This window comes from Carassius carassius, chromosome 14 (assembly GCF_963082965.1).
Source record: "Carassius carassius chromosome 14, fCarCar2.1, whole genome shotgun sequence".
In the NCBI taxonomy this organism is placed as follows: Eukaryota; Metazoa; Chordata; class Actinopteri; order Cypriniformes; family Cyprinidae; genus Carassius; species Carassius carassius.
In genome coordinates, this window is record NC_081768.1 from 2447097 (window position 1) to 2460922 (window position 13826).

At 36.6% G+C, this 13826-nt stretch overlaps 1 protein-coding gene across 3 annotated transcripts in view; it reads right to left on the reverse strand.

The window, feature by feature from the left end:
- Positions 1–13826, reverse strand: part of LOC132156710 (signal-induced proliferation-associated 1-like protein 2) — a 138461-nt gene that overhangs the window by 26715 nt on the left and 97920 nt on the right. For 2 of the 3 annotated variants that reach the window (XM_059565680.1, XM_059565682.1), the window contains exons 13-14: positions 5678–5760; positions 343–749 (exon numbers count right to left, since the gene is read on the reverse strand). In XM_059565680.1, coding sequence (XP_059421663.1) covers positions 343–749; positions 5678–5760 — 490 coding nt within the window. The remainder of the gene's footprint in view (positions 1–342; positions 750–5677; positions 5761–13826) is intronic. The other variant, XM_059565681.1, reaches the window with a different exon arrangement.

Genomic DNA, 13826 nt, shown 5'->3' on the forward strand with positions numbered 1-13826 from the left:
TCCTCTCTCTCCAAGTGAATACACACAGCTGGATATTTAACATGTAAAAATAGGCAAAATACTTAAACAGTTGCACCCAATTAACTGTGTGTTTGTTTGTGCGTAACTGGAAGAATATGCATATGCATATTTATAAACAACAACTGATGGCAGAGTGGGAAGTGCACATATTCTGATGTTAGCATTCCACGGTGGAAATCCAGCCAGCAGGCTAATCAATAATGTTGGCAGAAACATTATCTGAACATAATCAGCCAGGAAATGCTCAATCCATTTAACCTCAAGACAAAAATCTGACCTATTTATATTCTCATAAGCATCAGCGGTCTCTCTTTTGCTCACCTAGAATGAGATGAGATTTCGCTTAGGTCTCCCATACTCGTGTCCGCAGGCCCATGTCCGGTGGCCAGAGCTGCGGCGTAGCTCTGGGGAAGGTATAACCTGCTGTGGTCCTCCTCTGTGGATCCTTCTTCTGTCCGCTCCGGTGTCCACGGGTGTCCCGGATCAGACGCCCCGCGGCCCTGGAGCATGACACGGGAAACAGATGCACCGGCGACCCCTGGGGTCATGCTACAGGGTGCAGTGTCAATGCCGCTGTCTGTGGAGGCTCCTTTAATGTAGGTGAGACCCAGCATCTCTGGATCCATCAGGTCCCCGGAGCCAAAGTGCTTCTCATCACTGTTACTGCTGGAGGCGTTGCTAGACAGAGTGTTGCTGCTGGAGTGGCTTGAGTTCTTATCGCCGCCCTGCTGGAGGACGACAGAAAAACATATCAAGGAAACATTAGCAATAGGGCCATTTTGGCAAGACATCTACTAAAGCCTGGCTCACGCGGCAGGAGTTTTAAAATCCTAGCCGATTATGAAATCTAGTTGCAGCACACACATAAGGAGAATCTTTGCAGACTATCTTCCCTCTGATCTTAAACATGCACACACTACAAGATTTGCGCATTTGCTATTGTGAAAGTACTGACGTAATAATATAGCCATCATCATTCCAATTTAAATCCTAAATATCAAACATGTTTGGCCCTGATTTGTGTGCTAGCAGATCGGGAGGTGTAAGATTAAATCTGTGAATGCTTCACATCACAAGAGAACCCGTGCTGAACATCCCCATAGCGTCTGGCTGCAGACATGCACTTGCATTTTCAGACTAGCACTCTTAGATGCATGCAATTCCACAAGTGATGCCACTTGCAGTCTTTTTTATATTTATTTTATTATTATATATTATTACTTTTTATTTAATCTTTCAACATATAACACAAGTAGCAAGGTGGTGAAGACAAAAAAATCAAGCTAAGTCACTTGCAATCGACACGAATCGAGCCTTTTGCCAATGGAGACAAGTGGTTTAAAACAGTGATTAACACTAATTTAGTACTATAACATTTTTAAGCAGCAACTTAGCAGCCAACTAGCAAGAACTAGTTCTATTTTCTCAAACAACATAAATGTAAATATATGGAAAATAAAACATATATTAAATCTATAAATATGAAAAAATATATATATATAAAACCATAAAAAATATAATACACAAACAAGTAACTAAATCTGTCTGCTAGGAGAATGAAAAAACATATCAAAGAAACATTAATAATAATTTGCTATGGCATGTTTATATTTAAAAATGAAAAGGAATACAAATTAATTAATCCATTAAAAATGTAATAATTCTACAGCAACAGCACTGCTATATTTACGTGGCCAAGAAACACTTTTATTATATAACTAGTAACTATAAATACAGTATCCTTAATCAAAAAAATTGAAATGTATAATCATGCTCTAAAAATAATGGATAGAAAGCCAAATCGATGGCATCATTGCAACGACTTAAATTTAATGTTAAGTTTCACAAATTTTAAAAAGCTGTCATATATAAAATTAATTTTTAAATGTTTGCATAAGGCACCATCTGTTCTATGTAAATTGATAAAAAGACAGGATGATACAAGTAGAATCACTAGGAGTTCGGCAGGTGGGAATTGTAGGATTCATTTTTGTAGAACTACACAAGGGCAAAGAGCCTTTTCTATTGAGGGCTCCAAACTCTGGAATAAACCAGAGTTTAAAATAAACCAGATTTTTATTACCATATTTTAATCTAAGAATTTTTGCATGTATAAGTGTAATGTAATGTAAAGGTTTTTTTTTTACTTATATGTATAATTGAGGGAGGTATTTGAATGGCAGTACTCAGTCAGTTCTATGTGTAGTAGTTTTATTCTTTGTTTCTATTTAATTTTTTTTTTTTTTTTTAGAAAAGCCTTTCTAGGGACCTGAGATGCAAATTAGCTTATGCTATACTCTCTATGTGCAATACATATTTTATAATCTTTCTTTTGTACTGTCCCTATACAAATAAACTTATAAATAAATAAAAAATATAGTACACACACACAAACACACACACATATATAAATATATATAAATATATATATATATATATATATGAATAATATAATAACCTAAAATAAATGTAATAGAATTTACATAAATATACATAAATAATATATATAAAAATAAATAAATATATACATATGAGATCAAACTTACACTGCCAGTTTGAGTACCGAAGCTCAATATTTCAAAACACATTGACTAACCGTTTAGAATTGGGTTTAAATATTATACAAAGGAAACAAAACGCAGTATATATCATCCCATTGTCTCTGTGACATTTTGTGCATGCTTGCATATTTTATGATCTATAATTCTAATTAGCAGATGGAAAACAGGCAGTGTCTGCTGTCATATTCTGTCATGTGATGCCGTCTTTAGTCCAAACTAATATCACGCCACTTTAAATGTACCGCTGCATGCTGCAAAGACCCGCAAAACTAATTACTGTGAGCTAATGAATAATTCTGCGACTGGTAATGTATGCAAATATGAGCTGTATTCATTAATTAGTGCGCAGACAATAGGCGTAATAAATCAAGAGAGCAGACCAATGTACATCTCCCAGCGGATACGAACAACAGCAACAGACATTAGAGACCATTCAGAGCTGAAAAGGTTTGTAAGATATTGATATAGATGGCAGAAAGCAAACACACAATAACAGACATAATTAAGAGACATCTGCTTTTATACAGACTGCCATCAAATGATCCAACAACACACTGATCAATGCAGCAGCACTCAACGTGGATGTCCTTTAATCTTTCATGCTTTTCTGTGTTGGTTTAAAAAGCTGTACAGATAAAAACCACCTATAGCGCTTCATTGCAGCCATACAAATCATATTCAGTAGATTAAACTTTCTCAGGATCTTAAAGCCTTCAGAGCAACTGAGAAAATCATTAGAGAACATAGCAATGAACTTCAGTTTACTTTCATTTTAGTAAAACTGATTGGATATGACACTTAACGTGGGCTCGAATAAATTAAGACAATATCGGCTGATTTCTTTAATGGAAATTGTTCAATTACGAAGTAATGTGATTAAAAACTGCAGTGTTTGCACATGCTCTTCACAGTCACTGAAAGAGAAAAGCCTCATTAAAAAGAAGTACTAACATTAGTGTAAGCCAAACAAAGTAATTAACATTAATTTACCTTGGAGCAAATGAAGATGATCGTACTAATAATATATGTTTTCATTCATGAACGAGGATGAAACGTGGTTTAATTGCAAAAAAGCTTTTACAGTTAATTTCTATAAAACTGTCCTCCATAAACTGAAAAAGAAAAAGTAAAGTCACAATTGGTCAGTAACATTTTTAAGGCAGGGTGGCTCAGCGAAGGGTTAATGATGCTTAAATAAATGCAAATGCAGTGCAACAAAATGACGATGCTTAATTATTTTTGTATCATTCACTACTGAGAAAATATAGTTCTTTTACCCAATATTTACCTTTTTTCTTTTTGCTTATGAGAGCATCTCTGTGAACTAAAGCCAGACTCATTAGTGAAAAATTCTACAAATGTAAACTTCACTTCAGTCTGTTACAGTGTGAAGATCATTTGAGAAATGATGCTCGCTAGGTTTGGAAGAGAGCTTCTATCTACTGTACACTATATCTTCAGTACAGGAGCCTGTTGTTTCTGCACTAAATGACTGTAATTCACTTTCAGCTGGATGCCGGTGGTCAGACGATATTAAAGGAACAGACAGTGTGAGATAGTGGGTAAAACACACATTGAAGGTGAGAGAGCGAGAGAGAGAGAGAGAGAGAGAGAGAGATAACAGCACCAAAGGCAGACTGACCTTATCTGCGTTCATTCATCACACTGACACACATGCACACTGACAGCAGCACCAGCGGTCTCATGCGTGTCTGTCACATGAAGGCTTTCAGCGAACGCAGAAAAACTAAAGACGAGTCGGAGAACTGTCCCAAGCAGAGGAAGCCCAAGAACAAATCCTGCTCACCACATTAAAACACATTCAGATACTGTAGGGAAATCTAAACATATAGTTGCATATATAACCAATGCCTCCTGCTGGCCAGCCACTATCCAACTGAATTATAAACAAAGCACATGGTATATTTCTGTCCTTTAAATGAACCGGACCTCATAAGCTCCTATACGGATGTAGGACAAGCAAGATTTTGCCAAGTAGGACAAGCTTCTGAATCCACATAAAATTATCATCAAACAATACGATTTTAAGGGTTTGAACTGTAATGTTCCTGCTTTCTGTGTCCTCGATGTTAATAAAACAAAACACAGAGAAAATTCACTTTTGTAGCTTTAACAGATTTATTAGATTTCATTTCGACTACACAGTGAAGACTATGCACTGTGTTATTTTACATTTGATTATTCAATTTCTCTATCTGAAAACTGTTAGTCTTGAATAATATAAAGCACTGTTTATTTCATTTGTATCTTTGTTCTATTATATTTATCTATGCTTGCTTGTAATTTGTTGATTTACTCGCCTACAAAATCATCCCAATCATTGATTATTTTTCTCCAGATAGAGCTATTCAAGACATCTGGTGGTTTTTTTCTTTTTTTCATATCGGAATATATATCACAGAAAAACAAAATATCGCAATGTGAGTTTTTTTTCCAATATCGTGCAGCCCTAATTTCTAATACAGGAAAAGTTATGAATGCTCATTTTTCTATTAAGGTCAATAATTCTGAAAATATTTTCTAAACATAATAATATTTTATCAGGTAGAAATTCTTCTGAGCATTGTCATTTTAGTACACTGCTATTATATATATATATATATATATAAATTTGTTTATTTTTGTATTTTTCGTCATCTGTCTATAAAGTTATTACCAACCTATCGTTTCATAATAATAATAATAATAATAATAATAAACATTAGTTGATATAGCGCCTGTAAAAGTAGCATAATAGCACCATTTTTTATAAAGAGTATAATTATGATAATGGTTTCTAATTATCTTAAGTTTTAAATATTTAGTTTTTATTTTTGTATTTCTAGATATCCAAAATAGGATTTCCAATATTTAATTTTAAAAATATAATAATTTTGTTACCTATTGTAATCTATAGTTACTTCTACTTTCTATAAATTAAAAAAAAAATGTAATTACAGCAGCTGTTCCAGAGGAAACATGAAAAAGCTTGGACATCACTGTTTTAAAGGCATTTAATGGTTGGACTAATGTTTGGCTCTTGGCATCACTTGTCTTCTGCTCCACATGAGTGTTAAATGGGGGAATAGTCTTACCCGTGTCAATTTGTTTGGTGAATCCTTGCCTCTTTCCTTCAAGGAATTGAGGATCTTGGTGGAAGGGACGTGCAACTTCGCCTCTGTGAAGAAAGAGTGAAGGATAAACATGCAGATCGCAGAACATCTGACTGTCTGACATGGTTTCTAGCTGGTCACTGGTTTAGATGTCTAGTCTTAAGGCTGGTAGTCTTCCTTAGACCAACTACTGATCACCTACAATATTATAAAAACCAGACTACAATGACTAGGGTCGCATGATAAAAAAAATACAGTAACTGAGATTTTTCTGATAAAAAGTGCATTTGTAATTTAAAATGCAAAAAAAAAAAAAAAAACTATATAAATATGACTATGTGAAAAAATACAATAATTTACTACTACTACTAATACTGCTACAAGATAAAAAAAATATTAAATAAATTAAATTAATACTATTCATTTTGTAAAAAAATAAATAAAAAAGAATGCAGCCCTGATTTCTAATACTGGGAAAGTTATGAATGCTAATTTTTCTATTTATGGCAATAATCATGATAATATTTTCTAATTATAATAGTATTTTATCAGGTAGTAATTCTGAGCAATGTCATTTTAGTACACTGTTAATATATATTAATTTGTTTATTTTTGTATTTTCCATCATTTTGCTTTTAGTTTTAGCCATTTGTAATTTAAAATGCAAAAAAAAAAAAACTATATAAATATGACTATGTGAAAAAGTAAAATAATTTACTACTACTACTAATACTGCTACAAGATTAAAAAATATTAAATAAAAAAATATTACTATTCATTTTGTAAAAAAAATAAAAGAAAAAAAATATGTAAAAAAGAAAAAAAACTACAAGTCTGCTGTGTCTGTATATAGGGTTAAACAAATTGGCCAAAAACAGTGTGATTATTGTGTGATTATAGATATATATATATATATATTAGGGGTGTAACGGTACACGGACCGTTTCGGTATAGTGCTTTCGGTACGGTCCACGTGTGTACCGAATGACGGAATGCAATATTTTGTGCGCGGAACATTTTCGTGTTTCCAAACGAGCATATTATGTGGCGGAAGTCTCAGTCATCAGCGCAGATCCCGCCCTGCACCTGATTCTAAGGCCGGCGGCACACTGGATGCGTGGCGCAAGCGTCTCAGCTGCGTGGCGGGTCCGTTTTTAATTCGGCTCCCATGTTAACAGGTTAGAGCTTGCAGACTGCCTGTGTAACCCCCACAAACTCTCTCTACCCAGGGTTTACAGCTCCTCTACTGGACTAAATACTTTCAGTGGGACAATATCCAAGAAAACACTCAAATACCCAAACTCATTAACTAATAGTTTTATTATTTTACAATCATAATATTAAAACCCAGGGGGCAGCAGGTTAATGCAGTCATGACAGGTTCAATTTAATAAAGAGGCAATGAATGAGTTCAACAATGTTAACATCAAGAATAATAAAGTAACAACCAACAAGATATACTCAGCAAAAGATTTCAGTAGTTAGTCAATCCATGCATTAAATATATTCATGTGATCACCTCTCATACATAAGTTCCTACTTCCTGTTGGCCTTCTGTAGCAAATTGTAGCTCCGTGTAGCTGTTTTTATTTTATTTTTTCTCTAGAATCTTTATCTTACTATCACTCTCTGTTTTTTAAAGTGGTAAAATATAACTTAATTCACACCATATTTCTGATATTATCGATCAATCTTATCAGATTAACTTTGATCGTTCACTTTTATTTTATATCCGGAGTGCAGTACACCTGCAAAGCGTTAGCACTCGTTAGCTTGTCATTAGCGTTTTCATTTGAACCTATCACTGTTTTCTTTTCTCCTCTCCCTCACTTCAGTTTTTCACAAGTTCATCAAACAACAGCAGTAAGAATATTTCATCAAGCAAGGTGAGTAATGGCTTCTCTCGTCATTGTTACTTGCACCTCATGCCACATTCACATGTGATAAATGCAGGGAAATAGTTAGGCTGACAGAGAAGATTTCAGAATTAGAGACACGCATCCAAACTTTAATTGAGGACAGTAAGAATGTTAGGGCTCTAGATACGGCTTTGGATGCGTCTAGCTCAGGGATTCCTGTACATTGTTCGGTTCCGGAAACAGAGCCCCTGCAGCAGGGCAACTGGGTGACGGTGAGGCATCATAGTCGTGAGTCAAAACACCGCTCTTCTGTTCCGATCAAAACATTAAACAGGTTCTCCCCACTCAGTGATGCACCCACTGAGAAACCTGATGAAAGTGCTCTAGTTATTGGTGATTCTATTGTACGGAACGTGAATATAGAGACACCAGCCACCATAGTCAAATGTTTACCGGAAGCCAGAGCGCCTGAGATCTTGGCAAATTTAAAAGTGCTGGCTAATGCTAAACGTAAATACAGTAAGATTGTTATTCATGCCGGCGCTAATGATGTTCGACTTCGCCAGTCGGAGATCACTAAAAATAACATTAAAGAGGTGTGTGAACTTGCAAGCACGATGTCAGACACTGTAATATGCTCTGGTCCCCTCCCTGCTTACCGTGGTGATTAGATGCATAGCAGATTGTCATCACTCAATGGCTGGATGTCTAAGTGGTGCCCACAGAATAACATAGGTTTCATAGACAATTGGACGAGCTTTTGGGGCAGACCTGACCTGTTTTCTGACCTGACCTGTCTTCATCCCTCCTGGGGTGGCGCCACTCTTCTCTCTAGAAATATGGCAAATAGTCTTAGTGTTTATACTTGACTAACTGGGGCCCAGGTCAGGAAGCAGACAGACTGGCTAAACTGACCGTCTGCTAGCTGCCTCCCGTCACAGAGGTCAGTTAATTCTCAGCACATAGAGACTTTTTCACCTAGATATCACACTATAGAGACTGTGTCTGTTCCCCGAACTAGAAAAAACAAAAAACGTCCAAACCAAGTTAAGATTAACAATTTAATTGATGTTCAACAAATAAAAAACAGAAGCAATATGGATAAACAAATGATAAAGCTTGGCTTATTGAATATCAGATCCCTTTCTACGAAAACACTTTTTGTAAATAATATGATCACTGATCATAATATAGATGTACTCTGTTTGACAGAAACCTGGCTAAAACCTGATGATTACATTATTTTAAATGAGTCCACCCCCCAAGATTACTGTTATAAACATGAGCCACGTCTAAAAGGCAAAGGTGGAGGTGTTGCTTCAATTTATAACAACGTTTTCAGGATTTCTCAGAGGGCAGGCTTCAAGTATAACTCGTTTGAAGTAATGGTACTTCATATAACATTATCCAGAGAAACAAATGTTAATGATAAATCCCCTGTTATGTTTGTACTGGCTACTGTATACAGGCCACCAGGGCACCATACAGACTTTATTAAAGAGTTTGGTGATTTTACATCCGAGTTAGTTCTGGCTGCAGATAAAGTTTTAATAGTTGGTGATTTTAATATCCATGTTGATAATGAAAACGATGCATTGGGATCAGCATTTATAAGACATTCTGAACTCTATTGGTGTTAGACAACACGTTTCAGGACCTACTCATTGTCGAAATCATACTCTAGATTTAATACTGTCACATGGAATTGATGTTGATGGTGTTGAAATTATTCAGCCAAGTGATGATATCTCAGATCATTATTTAGTTCTTTGCAAAATTCATATAGCCAAAATTGTAAATTCTACTTCTTGTTACAAGTATGGAAGAACCATCACTTCTAACACAAAAGACTGCTTTTTAAGTTATCTTCCTGATGTATCCAAATTCCTTAGCATATCCAAAACCTCAGAACAACTTGATGATGTAACAGAAACTATGGACTCTCTCTTTTCTAGCACTTTAAATAAAGTTGCTCCTTTTCGCTTAAGGAAGGTTAAGGAAAACAGTTTGACACCATGGTATAATGAGCATACTCGCACCCTAAAGAGAGCAGCCCGAAAAATGGAGCGCAGCTGGAGGAAAACAAAACTAGAGGTATTTCGTATTGCTTGGCGGGAAAGTAACATATCCTACAGAAAAGCATTAAAAACTGCTAGATCCGATTACTTTTCTTCTCTTTTAGAAGAAAACAAACATAACCCCAGGTATTTATTCAATCCAGTGGCTAAATTAACGAAATATAAAGCTTCAACAAGTGTTGACATTTCCCAACACCACAGCAGTAATGACTTTATGAACTACTTTACTTCTAAAATCGATACTATTAGAGATAAAATTGCAACCATTCAGCCGTCAGCTACAGTATCACATCAGACAGTGCACTATAGACCCCCTGAGGAACAGTTCCACTCATTCTCTACTATAGGAGAGGAAGAATTGTATAAACTTGTTAAATCATCTAAACCAACAACATGTATGTTAGACCCTATACCATCTAAGCTCCTGAAAGAGGTGCTTCCAGAAGTCATAGATCCTCTTCTGACTATTATTAATTCCTCATTGTCATTAGGATATGTCCCCAAAACCTTCAAACTGGCTGTTATTAAGCCTCTCATCAAAAAACCACAACTTGACCCCAAAGAACTAGTTAATTATAGACCAATCTCGAATCTCCCTTTTCTGTCCAAGATACTAGCAAAGGTGGTATCCACACAATTATATTCCTTCTTAGAGAAAAATGGTATATGTGAGGATTTCCAGTCAGGATTTAGACCGTATCATAGTACTGAGACTGCTCTCCTTAGAGTTACAAATGATCTGCTCTTATCATCTGATCGTGGGTGTATCTCTCTATTAGTTTTATTGGATCTTAGTGCTGCGTTTGACACAATTGACCACAACATTCTTTTGCATAGACTTGAACACTTTGTTGGCATCAGTGGAAGTGCATTAGCATGGTTTAAATCGTACTTATATGACCGCCATCAGTTCGTAGCAGTGAATGAAGATGTATCCTATCGATCACAAGTGCAGTATGGAGTACCTCAAGGCTCAGTACTAGGGCCGCTACTCTTCACGCTTTATATGTTACCCTTGGGAGATATCATCAGGAAACATGGTGTTAGCTTTCACTGTTATGCTGATGATACTCAGCTCTATATTTCTTCGCAGCCCGGTGAAACACACCAATTTGAAAAACTAATGGATTGCATAGTCGATATAAAAAACTGGATGATGAGTAATTTCTTACTGCTAAATTCTGAAAAAACAGAGGTGTTAATTATAGGACCTAAAAACTCTGCTTGTAATAAACTAGAACACTGTCTAAGACTTGATGGTTGCTCTGTCAATTCTTCGTCATCAGTTAGGAACCTAGGTGTGCTATTTGATCGCAATCTTTCCTTAGAAAGCCACGTTTCTAGCATTTGTAAAACTGCATTTTTCCATCTCAAAAATATATCTAAATTACGGCCTATGCTCTCAATGTCAAATGCAGAAATGTTAATCCATGCATTTATGACCTCAAGGTTAGATTATTGAAATGCTTTATTGGGTGGTTGTTCTGCACGCTTAGTAAACAAACTACAGCTAGTCCAAAATGCAGCAGCAAGAGTTCTTACTAGAACCAGGAAGTATGACCATATTAGCCCGGTCCTGTCAACACTGCACTGGCTCCCTATCAAGCACCGCATAGATTTTAAAATATTGCTTATTACTTATAAAGCCCTGAATGGTTTAGCACCTCAGTATTTGAATGAGCTCCTTTTACATTATAATCCTCTACGTCCGCTACGTTCTCAAAACTCAGGCAATTTGATAATACCTAGAATATCAAAATCAACTGCAGGTGGCAGATCCTTTTCCTATTTGGCGCCCAAACTCTGGAATAACCTACCTAACATTGTTCGGGAGGCAGACACACTCTTGCAGTTTAAATCTAGATTAAAGACCCATCTCTTTAACCTGGCTTACACATAACATAATAATATGCTTTTATTATCCAAATCCGTTAAAGGATTTTTAGGCTGCATTAATTAGGTAAACCGGAACCGGAAACACTTCCCATAACACCCTATGTACTTGCTACATCATTAGAAGAATGGCATCTATGCTAATATTTGTCTGTTTCTCTCTTGTTCCGAGGTAAACGTGGCCACCAGATCCAGTCTGTGTCCAGATCAGAGGGTCAGTCACCCGGATCCAGTACGTATCCAGACCAGATGCTGGATCAGCACCTAGAAAGGACCTCTACATCCCTGAAAGACAGCGGAGACCAGGACAACTAGAGCCCCAGATACAGATCCCCTGTAAAGACCTTGTCTCAGAGGACCACCAGGACAAGACCACAGGAAACAGATGATTCTTCTGCACAATCTGACTTTGCTGCAGCCTGGAATTGAACTACTGGTTTAGTCTGGTCAGAGGGGAACTGGCCCCCCAACTGAGCCTGGTTTCTCCCAAGGTTTTTTTCTCCATTCTGTCACCGATGGAGTTACGGTTCCTTGCCACTGTCGCCTCTGGCTTGCTTAGTTGGGGTCACTTCATCTACAGCGATATCGTTGACTTGATTGCAAATAAATGCACAGACACTATTTAACTGAACAGAGATGACATAACTGAATCCAATGATGAACTGCCTTTAACTATCATTTTTGCATTAATGACACTGTTTTCCTAATGAATGTTGTTCAGTTTCTTTGACACAATGTATTTTGTTTAAAGCGCTATATAAATAAAGGTGACATTGACATTGACATTACACTGCAAGACCTAATAATCATAAATACCACACCAATAAATGCATACCAAATATTAATCACCACAAACCGTCCATAATACTCGTGCTAAATATCTAGCCGTCATCAACTGTATAGGAGGCGTATGGAAAAGGATAACCTGCCCACCCCCTTACACACACACTCACTCTACACACAAATAGCACCGGGGGACCATTGGGTTCACACATATATCTGGGCCTCCCCGGCAAACACAGCAGGGACAGACATTAACACCCAATACAATAATAAAAGCACAATGTACTGCTGGCTTTCTTAACCGCTACCGGACGTGGGTTAATAAGCAATATTCAGTGAACTCAACGGCCAAACATAAACGGGGAAAACCCCAGCAAAATATCCCTCCCGATCGATTCGCACGGGTCGCACAACAATCTTAAACCCACGTCCCGGCACGGCAGCTTTGGCAAGGAACTCAGCAGCAACAACCCGAAAAACCCTCCCGCAACAACCAATACATCATACATTTATAATGCTTCCCTCTAATTACTAATGCCACACAGGTGTCCCTTTTCCCCAGCGAGTCATGAGGAAACACGGAGGATGCTCTCAGTATTGCCACTCCCCTTATTTAAGGATGAGCAGCTTACACCTGCGTGAGACGCGCGGAAAACGCGTGCATGCTAGAAATAGAACCGACGCCTATTTTTCACGTGACACGCACGCGTGTTGGAAGCGTTTCCAGGCAAAATAGAATAGGAAATATGTTTATATGTCATTTTGTACACAAATACATATTAATTCATGACACTTTGATGTTTGAAAGTCTATAGGATATAAATGTAAATGTAAATTCAGATATAAATGTAATTTAAAAAATAAATGAATAATTATTGATTTTCAAATATTGCACCTGTCAAACATAAGTCTATTTTGCCGTCAATACTGTTGATGGGGTCCTTTATCAGTAGGCTTTATATTTATGCTCAACATGAAGTATAGATATTGTTGTCATGAAGACAAGAGCCTGGTCTGTCAGCGGTCTCCCTCTATGTCACCTACAGTAACAGGCACGGCACGGTTCTGGTGAAGCAGGCCTACAAGCTGGGATTGGTAATGCTGCACTGTAATCATAGTTATTTATTTATATTTTTTATTATATTTTATTATATGATATTGGTTTGAGACTGACAGTATTTGGAGAACTTTGCAGCAGTATTTTATTTCTTACTCTATTTTTATTTTATATATATTTTATTAAAAAGTATTTAAAAAAAAGTGTATAGTAATAAACAACCTGCAGTTTAATGTTTGCATTTCTTTCCCTTACTGTACCGAAAATGAACCGAACCGTGACTTTAAAACCGAGGTACGTACCGAACCGTGATTTTTGCGTACCATTACACCCCTAATATATATATATATATATATATATATATATATCAATAATCACCATATAATAATCACATTATATGTGCAGTGGCTGAAGTCTGTCTGAGCGTCCGTGTTCAGTGGAGGATGAGAGTGAAGCTGTGG